This window comes from Artibeus jamaicensis, unplaced genomic scaffold (genome assembly GCF_021234435.1).
Source record: "Artibeus jamaicensis isolate MK-2021 breed Jamaican fruit bat unplaced genomic scaffold, CSHL_Jam_final contig_311, whole genome shotgun sequence".
In the NCBI taxonomy this organism is placed as follows: domain Eukaryota; kingdom Metazoa; phylum Chordata; class Mammalia; order Chiroptera; family Phyllostomidae; genus Artibeus; species Artibeus jamaicensis.
Window position 1 is genome coordinate 7,580,514 of NW_026521717.1, and position 16,833 is coordinate 7,597,346.

Here is a 16,833-nt window from a genome sequence, read left to right on the forward strand (position 1 = left end):
CTCGTACCTAACAGGCACAAACAGAACAAAACATGGCTCAAGAACAACTCAGAGCCCCAGAGCCAATAAATCTAAGTAATGAAGAAATACCAAACTTTCAGATGCACACTTCAAAACACTGGTGATCAGGATGCTCACAGAACTGGTTGATTATAGTCACAAATTAGAGGAACATATGAAGGCTAAACTAATTGAAACGAATGGAAATGCACAGGAAACCAATAGTAATGGAAAGGAAACTGGGACTCAAATCAATGGAGTGGAACAGAGAGAGGAAAAAATTGACCAAACAGAAAAGGATGAAGAAACAAGAATTCAAAAAAATGAGGAGAGGCTTAGGAACCTCCAGGACATCTTTAAACATTCCAACATCCGAATTATAGGGGTACCAGAAGGGGAAGAGGAACAGCAACAAGTGGAACACTTATTTGAACAAATAATAAAGAAGAATTTCCCCAATCTGGCAAAGGAAATAGACTTCCAGGAAATCCAGGAAGCTCAGAGAGTCCCAAAGAACTCGGACCCAAGAAGGAACACACCAAGGCACATCATAATTACATTAGCCAAGATTCAAATGAAGAAGAGAATCCTAGAAGCAGCAAGAGATAAGGGGACAGTCACCTACAAAGGAGTTCTCATCAGACTGTCAGCGTATTTCTCAAAAGAGACCTTACAGGCAAGAAGGGGCTGGAAAGAAGTATTCCAAGTCATGAAATCCAAAGACCTACAACCGAGATTGCTCTATCCAGCAAAACTTTTATTTAGAATGGAAGGACAGATAAAGTGCTTCTCAGATAAGATCAAATTCAAGGAGTTCATCATCACCAAGCCCTTACTATATGAAATGTTAAAGAGACTTACCTAAGACAAAGAAGATAAAAAAGATGAACAGTGAAAGGACAGCAAACTCACAGTTATTAACAACCACACCTAAAACAAAAGCAAATTAAAAGGACAGCTAGAAAAATGAAGATCACATGGAGGGTTAGCAACAGGGGAGTGGGAGAAGGAGAATGGGGGAGAAGGTACAGAAAATAAGTAGCATAGACAATAGATAGAAAATAGATAGGGGGAGGGCAAGAATAGTATGGGAAATATAGAATCTAAAGAACTTGAGACACGTGTTCATGAACTAAAGGGGGGAGACTGGTGGGGGAGGGGTGTGCAGGGTGGAGGGAAATGGAAGAGGGGAAATAGAACAAATGTAATGGCATAATCAATAAAAAAGTTTACAAAAATAAATGAAGAATTCACTAATCTAAATAAAGAGCAATTTACAGGGAAATAACAGTAAAGTGGATGAGGCGGAGAATCAAATCAATGATTTGGAACATAAGGGACCAAAACAACCAATCAGAACAACAAGATGAAAAACAATCCAAAACCACAAGTATAGTATAAGCAGCCTCTGGGACAACTTCAGGAGGCCCAACATTTGCATCATAGAGGTGCCAAAAGGAGAAGAAAAAGAGTAAGAAATTGGAAATCTATCTGAAAAAAACAGTGAAAGAAACTTTTCTAATTTGGTGAAGAAAATAGACATGCAAGTCCAGGAAATACAGAGAGCCCCAAACAAGATGGATGCAAGGAGGGCCACTCCAAGACACATCATAATTAAAATGCCAGAGGTTAAAGAAAGAGAGTCTTAAAAGCAGCAATACAGAAGAAGTTAGTTATCAGATGGTTGTCAGATGAGAGGGGGGTGTTGGAGAATGGATGAAGGAGTGAGGGGATTAAGAAGTACAAATTGGGGTCTTCTGGCCAAGATGGAGGTATAGGTAGATAGACTTTGCATCCTCTTACAACCAAAACGACAACAAATGTGAAAACAAAAAATAACCAGAAATGGACAGAAAATCGACCTGTATGGAAGTCTGACAATGAAGGAGTTAAAGGAAAAACATTCATTTAGACTGGTAGGAGGGGTGGAACAGGGCAGCTGGGGTAGAGAGGACTCATGACAAGGCAGTGGCTGGAGAACCAGGGTGGGCAAGGAAGTGGCTAGCAGACTGGGCGAGGTGGCAGATGGCAGAGCAGGAGGTCCCACATTTGCCTGCAGATAAACCAGAAGGAAAACTGGGCAGCTAGACAGACTGCACAACCCAGGGATCTGGCATGGGGAAATAAAACTGCAAAACCTCTGACTGAAAAAACCTGTGGGGGTTGTGGTAGTGGGAGAAACTCCCAGCCTCACAGGAGAGTTCATTGGAGAGACCCACCAGGTTCTAGAACATACACAAACTCACCTCCACAGGAATCAGCATGTGCAGAAATACTCAATGAAATATTAGTAACCCTAATTCTGCTGTATATTAAGATCATAAACCATGATCTAGTGGGATATATTCCTGGGATGCAAGAATGGTTCGCTATCTGCAAATCAATTAAAATAATATGCCACATAAAAACAAAAGATAACAATCATATAATAATACCAACAGTTGCAAAAAAGAATTTGAAAAAATCCAGTGTCCATTTATCATAAACACTTTCAGCAAAGGGGGAATAGACAGAAAATACCTCAGCATAATAAAGATCTCATATGGCAAGTCCACAGCTACCATCAGACTCAACAGTGAAAGCGTTTTTCTCAAGAGTTGAAACAAGACAAGAATAACTACTTTCACAACTTTTATTCACCATAGTACTGCAAGTCCTAGTCATAGTGATCAGGTAAGAAAAATAAATAAAGGTATGCAACTGGAAGGGAAGATGTAACACTCTCATTATTTGTAGATGGCATAATACTATATAAATACTAAACACAGAAAAAAAACTATTAGATGGATCCAGAGAGCATTATGCTAAGTGAAATAAGCCAGGTGGTGAACCATATGATCTTGCCTTTAAGCAGAACTTAATCAACAGAACAAACAAGCAAGCAAAATATAACCAGAGACATCGAAATAAAGAACAAAATCAGAGTAACCAGAGGGGAGGGGGCAAAGAGATAATGGTGAAAAATATGGTAAGGACCATCAAGGCATGTACAAGGGACATATGGACAAAGCCAAAAGGGGGAGGCTCGAGGGAGGGAGGCGGAGATGCGTGGGGTAGGAAGGCATGGTGGGGGGCAAATGGAGACAACTATACTTGAATAATAAAACAATTATAAAAATAATCAATCAATAAATAAAACTGTGTTTAATTTGTACTACACAAATTTTACTGTGCATGAAATGATCACAGAACTTTCAAAAATTCAAGCAACTTTGAGATGTATACTTATGTAAATAAAGAGTACATAAAAGTAAAAAAAACTATTAGAACTGATAAAGGAATTTATAAATTTACAGGATATAAAATTAATATTTATAAATTGATTATAATTTATTTACCAATAACAAACTATCAGAACAATCCAATTTATATTCAAAAACAACATTACATCTAAAGAATAACATAACTAATTGAATCCAAAAAATAATATACCTACCAATAAATTTAACCAAAGGAAACTATAAAACACTGAGGAAATTGAAGACAGAAATAAATGCATGCATGCATACACCATGCTCATGAATAGATAGAATTAAAATCGTTGAAATGTCCACACTGCCCAAAGTAACTTACAAATTCAATGAGATCCCTATCAAAATACTACATTTTCCACAAATAATCCTACTATTTATATGAAACCAAAAAATACCCTGAATAGCCATGTAATTAATCTTTAGAAAGAAAAACAAAAGTTGGAGGTATCATATATTATTTCATGTTCATGCATATGCTAGGTTTTATGAAGTATTTATTAACATGCATTAAATGAAATAATGCATGCCACATATTTAGCACAGTTCCTTGCAGAGATTAATAGATATTATTATTATTTGTTACCACAATTCTAACTACCTTATTTTATTTTATTTTATTAAATTTTTATTTATTTATCTTTAGAAGGGAAGGGAAGAAGAGAGGGAGAGAAATATCAATGTATGGTTGCCTCTCATGCGTCCCCTGCTGGGAACTGGCCTGCAACCCAGGCATGTGCCCTGACTGGGAATCGAACCGCAATCTTCTGGTTTGCAGGCCTGCACTCAGTCCACTGAGCTACACCAGACAGGGCTCTCACTACCTTATTTTAAATGATAAAGACAGATTTTGAAATGAGGGTCCACTATATTCTCATGAAAACTCATGAAGAAATGGAAGGTTTTCAATTTAACAATGCCAGGCCATCAATAGACATATTTTTTTTTTAAATGGCTATCAAGCCCTGGCTGGTGTAGCTCAGTGGATTGAGCACAGGCCTGCGAAGCAGACAATCGCGGTTCGATTCCCAGTCAGGGCACATGCCTGGGTTGCAGACCAGTTCCCTGCAGGCCAATTCCCACCAGGGGATGCATGAAAAGCAACCATACATTGATGTTTCTCTCCCTCTCTCCTTCCCTTCCCCTCTAAAGATAAATAAATAAAATCTTAAAAAAATAATAAAAATAAAAATGGCTATCAACAACTGAACCTAAGAAAAACAAAAACAAACACTAAGCAAACAACTAGAACAGGAACAGAATAACAGAAATGGAGATCACATGTAGGGTTATCAGTGGGGAGAGAGAGGGAAGAATGGGGAAAAAAGGTATAGGGAATAAGAAGCATGATTGGTAGGCACAAAATAGACAGGGGTGGTTTAGAATATTATTGGAAATGGAGAATCCAAAGAACTTTTATGTACAACCAATGGACATGAACTAAAGAGAGGGGAATGTTAGAAGGAGGGTAGTGGAGGATGGAGGGGGATAAAGGAGAGAAAAAAAGTGGACAACTGTAACAGTATAATCAATAAAATATACTTAAAAAAGAAAAAAATTACTCTCATTAGTAAATCAACAAACAACAAGTGCTGGCAAGGATGTGGAGAAAAGAGAACTGTAGCACACTGTCAATGGGAATGCAGACTGGTACAGCCACTATGGAAATCAGTATGGAGTTTCCTCAAAAATTTAAATGAAATTGCCTTTTGACCCGGCAATCCCACTTCTGGGAATACATCCTAAAAATCCTGAAAAACCAACTAAAAAGAAAATAAGGAGCCCTATGTTCACTGCAATATTATTTCTAATAATAGCTGACATGTTTAAACTTCAGCCACCTTCAAAGTGTTCTCCAACTGATGCAATTCATCTATTGAGACATCTTTCTCCACTGCTCAAATCATTTTTGAACTCACTGATTTTAATGTCTTTAGTGCTTCTGTTGTTTTTTGTTTCACCTCTCCCACATAGGCAAAATGTTTCCCTTTGAGGACTTTTTTCATCCAGGGAAACAAAAAAATGTCACTTGGGGCAAGATATGGTGAATAGGGAGGGTGGGGCATGGGAGTTATACCAGTTTTGTTCAAAAACTGCTAAACACTCAGTGCAGTGTGGGCAGGTATGCTACTAATCACCCTTCATGAAATGCGCATACACACTGAAAGAGTCTTCAAAAAAAATTCACTGAAGCTGAATGCAGTCTCTCACGACAATGCCATCTGGTACACTGATATAGATGGGTTCCTAGAACACTCACCTAGCATGGGAAGCCTATACTACAAGAGGCCCACTCTCAATAAGATAATTCTGATTTGGGGGGGTTCCCCCCTCATATAATACAAAAAGTATTTTTTTATGAAAGTATACATATTTTTCTAAACAGAAACAAATCCACTAAGGTCACATTGTTTTACACTGTTGCAAATCTCTTTAGTGTCTAACAAGAAAAGGTCTGGATTCCTATATATAGTACTCTATCAATCATTTATGTAATAATATCATAGCTAATGTATACAGATAAAATCTGATTTCACATAGATATGTAATACAGAAATAGAAAAAAAATGATGCCAGGCCTTGTCAGGGTTTCATTTCTTTAATGAAATCCTCAGGAAGGTAGCCAGATAAGGAGTCATCCACGGGTGACTTCAAGAGTAGGAGGCTCCAGGATGCTCATTTCCTATTACTAACGGAAGTGCTCAAAGAATTACCAATATAAACTAAATAGCCAAAGATATGGAAGATCAAATATTTTGGCCATAGTCAATGTCCTTGCAATTTGTGGGAGGAAAAAGAAGACTAGCACATATATTTGCTCCACAAGGAGAGGTATGTTCTACTCTCCAAGAACCTTCCCCTCTATCCTTCTTAGAAAGAGAAGCTGGACTTACTGTTGAAAAATAATCTCCAGCTTGTTAACATTTCAAGAGGGAAAATTCTACTTAGCATATTGGAACAGTGGCATAATGATGCTTAAGATTTCTATTACACTTTTTACTCAAGTCCCACTGAGCAATTAAATCTCATTTGAAAAAAGAAAGAAAAATTGATATTTTTATTGTTTGTAGATGCATAACAAATTAAACTGGCCCTCAATCACAGTCTTTAGTAAAAATAAATTAAAGCTCATATCCCAGAGAGCTGGGAAACAACCTGGCTGGCATTCTGGCCTCACAAGTTACACATGACCTGTGATCACACCGAAAACTGACCTGTAAAGAGAAGAGACCCTTTGAGCAGGTCTTTCCCAGCAACTTCTTTTTTCAGGAATGCAAACTCTTCCATCAAGAGTTCAATATGTTCCTCATGCAAGACTTTCCCTGTCAACACAAGAATGGAATAAAAATTCAGTCATGAGCAATTGTGTATAGCTGTGCATCCCAGAGCGTAAATCTGTTTTCCTCCTGCATAGTACATATAGCTCTTGAAACCACTATGTTGACTACTACAGTCTTACATACCCCAGCTGTAGGTAGTGCCAATTCTAAAATTACAACAGGAATAAAAATCTAAGAAAGTGAGATAATATCCACCTGCCTCAAAGACAGTATGAGACTAGGCAAATATCTGAGAAACAGTTGACTGTTCCAGACAGAAGAGAATAGGGCAGCATAAAAATCTAAGACACAAAAAGAAGAAAAGAGATTGTTGAGATTAAAGGAGATGAGCTAAAATTAGACTTTATTTGAATGAACTGGAAGAACCAGATGACTTTCTAAATTATTCAGGTTGGAGGGAAGATAAAACCTTTATAATCATAACAAACATTTTGAATTCTAAAGGAAACCTGTTTAAAATTTTTTTCTCTAATGGCCTTTTTATTTCTAAGCTAGACATTTCATAAAATACCCAAGCTATTTTAGAACTGAAAAATGTGTTTATGGTTTACACTTTCACTGACACAAACAGAATTCTGGGTCATTGGAAGATACTCCTGGAACATCAACTTTTGCTTAACCCAGACTCACAGAAAATACTGCAGAATGTGGTAGGCTTGATTTGCATCTCACTAAGTGGGCAGGAATGTCTTCTGAGACTCCAGAGAAATCAACATGTGGGAGAGTAAGATCCCTCCCACCCACTCCCTAATCCATAAGTAATGGCAAACAAAGCTTCTTATAATAAGTGTAATTTCTCTTCTGTGGATGACTGTCCATATGTGCATATTTATGAAGGGACATTGGGTACCTGGGTAGTTAAACTATGTTTCAGGGTATGTTATATTCCCTCTAGCATCATTTCTATATTTCTATTTCTGTATTTCTATATCCATATCCATGGTCACTAAGGAAACTTTATATCTTTCAACTACATCTTTGTTTTTCTTTCATTCACTCAATTCTCTTGTGAAAAATATGGCAACCACATATACACATATATACACAAATACACACACATGTACATATATTCATATACATATATTCCCAGATCACTTCACTGAAAGGACTTAGAAGCAAAAAACTTAAAAAGCAAAAGCATTGAGCACACCTAGCTTACAATCTTTTGTAAAATTTATTGTTCTAGGAGAGAAAGAGAAACACTAACCCAGTGATCTATTTATTTATGTGTCCATGGGTTGATTCCTTTTCTTTAAATGTTGTCATTGGTTGATTCTTGTATGTGCCCCACCTGGGTATCGATCCACAACCTTGGCATATAGGGACAATGCTCTAACCAACTGAGCTATGTGGCCAGGGCTTGCATACAAATCCTGGCATCAAAATACCATTTACTTCAATGTTGGTGCAAATGTACATTTATGCGGCCACTGAAAAAAGCAGTATGGAAGTTCTTCAGAAAACCAATATTACATGATCAAGTAATTCCACTTCTGGGTATTTATCTGAAGGAAAAACACTAACTTCAAAAAAATATATGCAACCCTACATTCACTGCAGCATTATTTACAATAGCCAAGACATGGAAAGAATCTAAGTGTCCACTGATGGATGAATGGATAAAGAAAATGTGATCTCATATATATGTCTATGTCTATATGTCTATGTCTATATGAATAGACATAGAATAATGTCATCTATATGACATTACAGAGAAGGGATTGGTGGATGCCAGAGGAGGGAGGTAACAGATGAGCAATATAGGTAAAGGTGACCAAAGTACAAACTTCCAGTTATAAAATAAATACATTTGAGAATGTAATGTACAGCATGGTGACCATAATCATTATCTACCTGTATATCTGAAAGTTGTTAAGAGTAAATCTTAAAAGTTTATGATCTCACCTTTGACAGGAAGCTAAACAATAAAACAAACAAGCAAACAGAATAAAAAAAAAAAGGCACTGAAATAGAGAACAAGTGGGCAGTGACCAGAGGGGAGAGGGAAGGGAATTTAAGGGGAAAAATGGGGAGGGATTTTGAGGAACAAGTATGAAAGACACAGGGATGAGGACTGGGTGGGGGAAATGGGAGGAAGGTGGGGAGACGGGGCAGGGGGGTCTGGGATGGGAGAAATAGACAAAAAAAAGTATCTGAAAAATAATTAAATTAAAAAAAAGTTTCATAGGAGAAAAGTTGTAATTATATGTAATAATGTATGTTAACTAGACTTATTATGGTGATCACTTTAATATATATAAATATCAAATAATTATTATGTATATCTGAAGCTAACATGTTACAAGTCGATTATATCTCAAAATTTTAAAATATTAATTAAAATGCCATTCACCACTAAATGAACTATGGCTCTGTGAAGAAAGTCTAATTGTAGGGCTGAGGCAGAAATAGCATACACTGAACATAAACCATTTTATGTAAGAAAGCAAAGAATTGCTCAAAGAATAACAGAAACATAACAAAACAAGAGGTAGCATGAAGAAGTCCCCATTGACCAAATATGAAAAATTGAGTATCAAAATAATGAAAACTGACTATAAAAGGAAGCCATGAATCCATACTAATATAAATATATAATCAGAAAGTATAATAAATAATATTTACCAAGTTTCAAACTCCCCACAAAATAATAATTAATTATAAAGGGAGAAATAAGCTTTCATTGGAGCAGCCTGCCAAACACCACCTTAATCAAACAGTGTCATTATTAATGAACAAATTAAAATAGCACCTGATAGGATGCAATACAAAGAACACAAGACCACTTCCACAATATTTTTATAAAAGATGAATATGCCAAATATAATCATGAAGAAACACCAGGCAAACCAAAAGTTAGGAACATTATAAAAGTGACATGACAACTGAAGACTATATGTGATTCTAAACTAAATCATTTTGCTATAAATAACATTAGGAAAACTGGGAAATTTTAAATGAGGCCCAATGATTAGACTGTAGTGTGCATCTGTGTATTTCCCTAGTTTTTTTGTCTTTTTTAAGTTGAGGAATAACTGAAAAATGTAATTGTAAACATTTAAAGTATATAACTTATTGATTTGATATACATATATGTACATTGTGAAATGACTATGAAAATCAAGATACTTAACACATCCATTATCTCAGTCAACATTTTATGTGTGTGTGTAATAAGAAAGCTTAATATCTATTCCCAGTAACTTGCAATTATACCATATTATTAAATATAATTACCATTTGACATTACATCTTCAGAACTTATAATGGGTAATTTGTACCCTTTTTCTTATACTACCCTATTTTCCCTTCCAGCCCCAAGCAACTACTGTTTTGATTTGTTTCTACAAAATCTTGGGGATTTTATTATCTTTTTAGAGTCTACATGCAAGTAAAACTATAAAATATGTCTACATGCAAGTGAAACTATAGAATTTGTCTTTCTCCGGCTTTATTCACTTAGCATAACATATTCTAAGTTCATCTATGTTGTAGCAAATGAAAGAATTTCTATCTTTCTTGTGGCTGAATAACATTTATTTGTACAGGGTTGGGTTCTGAGAACATGAAAGAGTTTATTCTATTATTTACTAATCATTGTATCATTTTCCATATGAACTACTATAAACGTGCTTTTGTCCCACCCTGTATATATGAAGTCCATCTGGAAAAATCCAGCCATTGTTAATATAACAAGAACAGTTTGTGTGGCATCAGTATAATCTGGCAGCCAAGGAGAGTGAACAGGAATGTGCAAGTATGTACAATGATGACTTCATTGTACTAGACAGTGGGGGTGGCAGGTGCCATTGAGTGAGCACATGTACTGTGTGTCCATCACATTCAAAATGACTGAGCAAGTAGAGCAACAAATCTTCATCAAATTTTGTTTAAGTCTGAACATTCCTCTGTGAGAACTATTCAGATGATTCAGAAGACCACAGCTATGGGCAACTGGTGATTGGCAGCTTAATCACTACAATGTGCCTGCTCAGGCATCATGTCTTGTGTGGCATTTTCTGGCGAAACACCAAATCACCCAGGTGACTCAGACTCCCTACAACCCAGATTTGGTGCCCTGCAACTTTTAACTTACCAAAACTAAAATCACATTTGAAAGGGAAGAGATTTTTGGACATTAATGAGATTCAGGAAAATATGACAGGGCTGCTGATGGTATGAGGTTCCAAGGTGACTACTTTGAAGGGGACTGAGGTGTCTTTATCTTATGTACAAAGTTTCTTGTATCTTATTCAATAAATGTCTCTATTTTTCATATGACATGACTTGGTACTTTGAAAAGATCTCATACATATGTCCCATTATTTTTTATCCTTTCATCCATGGAAGTATATTTGGATTGTTTCCATTTCTCAGTTATTGTGTGAACAATACTATAATGAACACAAGGTGCATATATCTCTTCAATATACTGATGTCAATTCCATTGGATATATACTCAGGTGTGGGACTGCTGGATCATAGGGTAGTTCTGTTTTTAATATTTTGAAAACCCACCATATTCTTCCATATAGTGGGTGCATCAATTTACATTTCCACTAACAGTACCCCAGGGTTGCGTTTTCTTCACATGCTTGCCAACTCTTATTATCTTACCTTCTTGATGACAGCCATACAAATGTGTGGTGAAATTTCACTTTCATTTTTGATTGTATTTATGTGATGATAATTGATGCTGAGCAGCTTTTAATGTATGTGTTGCTATCTGTATATCTTCTTTGGAAATGTGTATTCTTCTTCTGCCTATTTTCTACTGTGATTATCTTTTTTGCTATTTGTTTTATTACTTCCTTATATTTTAGACATTAACTCCTTATATGTCCATATATACATACATGTATATATTCCATTATATATCTATATGATCCCTTATATATATGCTACATGTATATTTATACATATAGTTTTCTTATTCTGTAGGTTGCCAATTCAACTTTTTGTTTCCTCTGCTGTGCAGCTCTTTTGGTTAATGTAAACCTATTTGTTTACTTTAGCTTTCATTACCTGTGCACCTTGGATATTATCCAGTAAATCATTGCCAAAACCACTGTCAAGGACTCAGGGATTTTTCCCTGTTTTCTTCTAAAAGTTTGTTTCAGGAAAGTCTTTTTTATGGCTTCATTTGTCTTTGATACATATAAAGATAATTTTTTGTAATTGGTAGTAAGAGTACAGGTCCAGGTTTATTTCTCTTCATGTGAATATAGTTTTCCCAATAGCACTGACTAAAGAGACTCTCTATTGGGTGTACTTGTTGTCCTATGGCAAAAATAAAGGAGTTTATGGCTGGGCTCTCTATTTTGTTCCACTGCTGTTTGCCTGTTTTTATGTCAACATCCATACTGTTCTGATAACTATAGCTCTGTATATGTTGGAATCAGGAACTGTGATGCTTACACTTTGTTTTTCTATTCTCTATATTTTTTTTGCTATTTCAGGACATTTGTGGTTTTATATAAATTTCAGAAGTTTCTTTTTCTATTTCTGTGAAAAATGCCATTGCGATTTTGACAGGGGTTGCACTAAATCTGTAGATTGCTTTGGACACTATGGTCATTTTAAAAATATGAATTCTTCCAACCCAAGAACATGGGATACATTTCCAGTATTTGTGTCTTCTTGATTGATTTCATCATTTCATCAATGTCTTAAAGAGTTTCCAGTGTACAGGTCTTTTACCTCTTTCATTAAATTTATTCCTAAATTGGTTTTTTGTTTCTTATTTTGAATTATACTGTAAATGGGATTTATTTTTTTAAATATATTTTGTTGTTCAAGTAGTTTTCTGTCTTAATTTCTCTTTCAGATATGATTGTTAGTGTATCAAAATACAACTGATTTTTCTGTGTTGCTTTAGTATTCTACAACTTTACTGAATATAACAGTTTTTGATGAAGTCTTTAAGGCATTACATGTATAAGATCTTCTCATCTACAAACATAATCAATTTTATTATTCCATTCTTATATGGATGCCTTTTATTTCTTTTGCTTGCTTAATTATTCTAGCTTTGGCTTCTACTATTATGTTAAAAAGCATATAGTGTTGAAAGTGGGCATCTTGTCTTGACCTGAATCTTAGAGGAAAAGCACTAAGTCAACTGAATGAGTCAACTGAATGAGTCAACGCTGGGAATGTTTTCAATGCTATTATGGATAAATACGTCTGAGCAGTTGTGGTTCTTGAAAATTCTCTCTTATTTGAAATGAGATCCTCATCTTTATAATTTAATCCTCTACCAAATAAGTTGGTGCCACAAAATAATTCCGTGCCCTGACAACAGAATATAACATAAATATATTTTCTCTTTCTTAAACATCTTAAGATTTTTCTTCCTTTTTTACATCAAATATTTAAACTTTTTTAGAAAAATTTTTTCAAATTATGTTTAGCTTTTAAAAATTTGCTTCTTCTCTTGTTGGTGTGGCTCAGTGGACTGAGTGCCAGCCTGTGAACCAATGGGTCACTGGTTGGATTCCCAGTCAGGTTACATGCCTAGGTTGTGAGCCAAGTCCCCAGTTGGGGATGCATGAGAGGCAACCACACATCTATGTTTCCATCCCTCTTTTTCTCCCTCCATTCCCTCTCTCTAAAAATAAATAAAATCTTTAAAAAATAAAATTTGACTGTTTTTGTTTTGAGGGATTATACTGTGAATGCAAATTGTTACACTTATTTAATGATTTATTTTATTCCATAGTACTAAAACAAATTATGTTAATTACATAAAGAAAACTTCAAAATACAGAAAAATACAAGCAAGTAAAATCACCCAAACTGCCACTACTAAGAAATAACCAGTATGAAGTAAATTGTCCATACATCTGTATTTATATTTAAATGCCATCATATAGTTTTATAATCTGCATTTTGAATTTAGCCTTATGCCTTTTCTTATGACAATAACAATCTTCATGATTTTTAGAGCCTGCAGTATTCCACCACCTGAATAAACCATACTAACCATTAACCATTTTCTTAGTATTAAGTACCAATATACCCTGAAGTGGGATTGTAGGATCATATGATAATACTATTTGCAATTTTTTTCAGAAACCTCTATATTTTTTCCCATGGGGGCTGCACTATTTTTTATTTTTACCAATACTGCAAAAGGTTCCAATTTGTCCAATTCTTCACCAACACTTGTTATTTTTCTACTTTTTTAAAACTTAAATAATGACCACTCTAATAGAGGGCCGAAGATACACTGAGGTTCTGACTTGCATTTCTCTTATTACTGATACTGAGCATTTTTCCACATGCTTGCAGACCATTTATACATCTTGTTTGGAGATATGTCTATAGAGGTCCTCTGCACATTTTGTAATCATGTAAGAGTTCTTAATATATTCTGGATATTAACCCCTTACTACCACACATGTAATTTACAAATATGTTCTCCTATTCTGTATGTTGCCTTTTCACTGTGTTGACTCACTCCTTTTGCTTGCAGATTTTTTTTGTACTGTAAAATCCTACCTATCTATTTTTGCTTTTGTTTCTTATGCTTTTGCTGTGACATCCAAAAAATAATTGCCATGCCAATGTCCAGAAACTCTTTACCTTTGAGATCTTTACAGTTTTAGGTTTTTAATTAATCTGTTTAGTACATTTTAAAATTAATATGATGTAAATTAAGACAATCTTTTGTCAGTACATGTCTATTTTTTTCCTTTGGATATAAATTTTAAAGTTACTCTGGTCAAGGAACAATGAATCTGCCATTAGCTGAGGTTTGTCATGACTAACACATTAGCACCCTCAACTCTGGTTATAAAATATAAAACTTTCCAAAAGCATATTATATCTATGACTTTATATTAAGTAAATATGGTACTCAAACAGGTTTGCCAAATTACTGGCAGACATTAACATAACTTTTTTTAACATTTACCTTAATTTATTGGGGTGATATTGGCTAATAAGATAACATGAGTTTCAAGTGGACAATTCTATAATACATCATCAGTATATTGCATTGTGTGCCCAACAACCTAAGTCAACTCTTTCCACCACCACATATTTCACCCACATTACCATCTACTACTCCAACCCACCTTCCCTCTAGTAATGATCATACTGTTGTCTTTGTCTAAGTATTTTCTTTGTTTCATTTTGATCACTTGTGGCTTTCAGTTTTATATCCCACAGTTGACTGGAATTATATGCTTCTTTTAAAATTTAATTGTTATAGTATTTTTTCATTACCATTTAGTCCCTATATACTCCCTTTCCCAGCAGTCACCACACTGTTGTTTTTATGAGTCCTTTTTCCTCTTTGCTCAATCCTTCCAAACCCTAACACCCCCAGCCCATATCTGTCATCCTGCCCTTCATCTATGATTCTGTTCTCCTTTTTCCTCGTGAGTTCAGTTTGTTCATTAGATGCCACATATGAGTGAAATCATACGGTATTTGTTTTTGTCTGATTGGCTACTTCACTTAGCATAATGTTCCCCAAATCCAAGCATACTATTGCAAGGGTAGAACATTTTACCTTTTCTACAATTAAGTAGAATCCTGATCACTGGTGTTTTGAACTGTGCATCTGAAAGTTTGGCTATTTCTTCATCGCTTAGATTTATCGGCTATGGGGCTATGAGTTGTTCTTGAGCCATGTTTTGATCTGTTCATGCCTGTTGCATATGAGGAGCGGAGCCTTAGACGTTCCCCAGGGCGGGGCCACCCAGGTCGCTGGTTTGTGACACTGTATGTGGGGGCAGGTCAGAAAGAGGCCACCCAGGTCACTGGTTTGTGACGCTGTATGTGGGGGCAGGGTCAGAGAGGGACAATGGCGTCCCCTCTGCCGCTTCCCGCCACTGGAGCCTGCATGGTCTGTCTCACTGCTCGCTCCTTCACTGGTTTATCTGTGCCCGAATATGTGACTTCGGTCAGCCCTCAGTGGATCCAATGCATTGCACCCTCAGTGGGTCTGCCTGCTGCTACTCCACACCAGGGATCTGCCCACGGCTGCCTGTGTGCCTGGGTTGTGCGCCAGGGTCAGTCCAGTGGCTCTTTCCTGCCTGACTGCTCTGCTGCTGGCTCTGTCCCTCTTACCGGTTTGGCTGAAGGGTTTGTTGTTGTCAGACTTCTGTATAGTTCAATTTTCTGTGGTTTTGGCTGCGTTTTTGTTGCTAAAACTTTGTTATTTTTAAACTTGGTTGTGTGAGGAGGTACAGTGCTTCTACCTCTGCCTACATCTTGGCGGAAGTCCTCGAATTCCTTATATATTTTATCAAATCCTTGTTCGAGGAACCATTGGCAAATGTTTTCCCATATAGTTGGTTCTTTTCATTTTAATGCTGTTTTCTTCAGCTCTGCAGAAGCTTTTTAATTTGATGAGGCCCCATTTATAAATTCTTTTATGTCCCTTGCTTTAGGGGACATAATAGTGAAGATGTTGCTGCATGGAATGTGTCAGATATTCCTGCCAAAGTATTCCTGTAGGAATTTTATGTTGTCATGATTTATACTTAAGTGTTTTATCCACCTTGAATTTATTTTTGTGTATTGTGTAAGCTGGTGATCCAGTTTCATTTTTTTTGCATCTACCTGTCCCGATCTCCCAACACCATTTGTTCACGAGGTTATATGTACTTGATTTCATGCTCCTTCCCTCTTAGTCAAATATTGACTGTACAGACTTGGGCTTATTTCTGGGCTCTCTGTTTTGTTCCATTGGTCTATGTGTCTGTTTTTATGCCAGTACTGGGCTGTTTTGATTACACTGGCCTGGTAATACAGTTTGATATAAGGTATTGTGATCCTTCCTGCTTTCTTCTTTCTCAAAATTGCTGCGGCTATTTGAGGTCACTTATGGTTCTGTATAAATTTCTGAAATATGTATCCCACATCTGTGGAATATGTCATTGGTACTTTAACAGGAATTGCAATGAATCTATAAATCACTTTGGGTAATATGGCCATTTAGATGATGTTAATTCTTTCAATCCATGAGCATGGTATGTGCTTGCATTTGTGTATTCCTTAATTTCTTTCCTCAGTGTTGTGTAGTTTTCTGCATGCAAGTCTTTTACCTCCTTGGTTAGGTTTATTCCTAGGTATTTTATTTTTCTTTTTGCTATAACAAATGTGATTTTTTCCGGATTTCTGTTTCTCATATTTCGCTGTCAGTGTACAAAACCACCTTTGATTTCTGAGTATTTACTTTGTATCCCGCTGTTTTGCCAGATTCATTTATTAGGTCCAGTAGTTTT

The 16,833-nt window shown here is 35.9% G+C and overlaps 1 protein-coding gene across 1 annotated transcript in view; it reads right to left on the reverse strand.

The window, feature by feature from the left end:
• BLVRA (biliverdin reductase A) overlaps nt 1-16,833 on the reverse strand; it is a 166,636-nt gene that overhangs the window by 16,586 nt on the left and 133,217 nt on the right. The window contains exon 6 of the mRNA XM_053662944.1: nt 6,467-6,574. Within this exon, the coding sequence (XP_053518919.1) occupies nt 6,467-6,574 (108 nt within the window). The remainder of the gene's footprint in view (nt 1-6,466; nt 6,575-16,833) is intronic.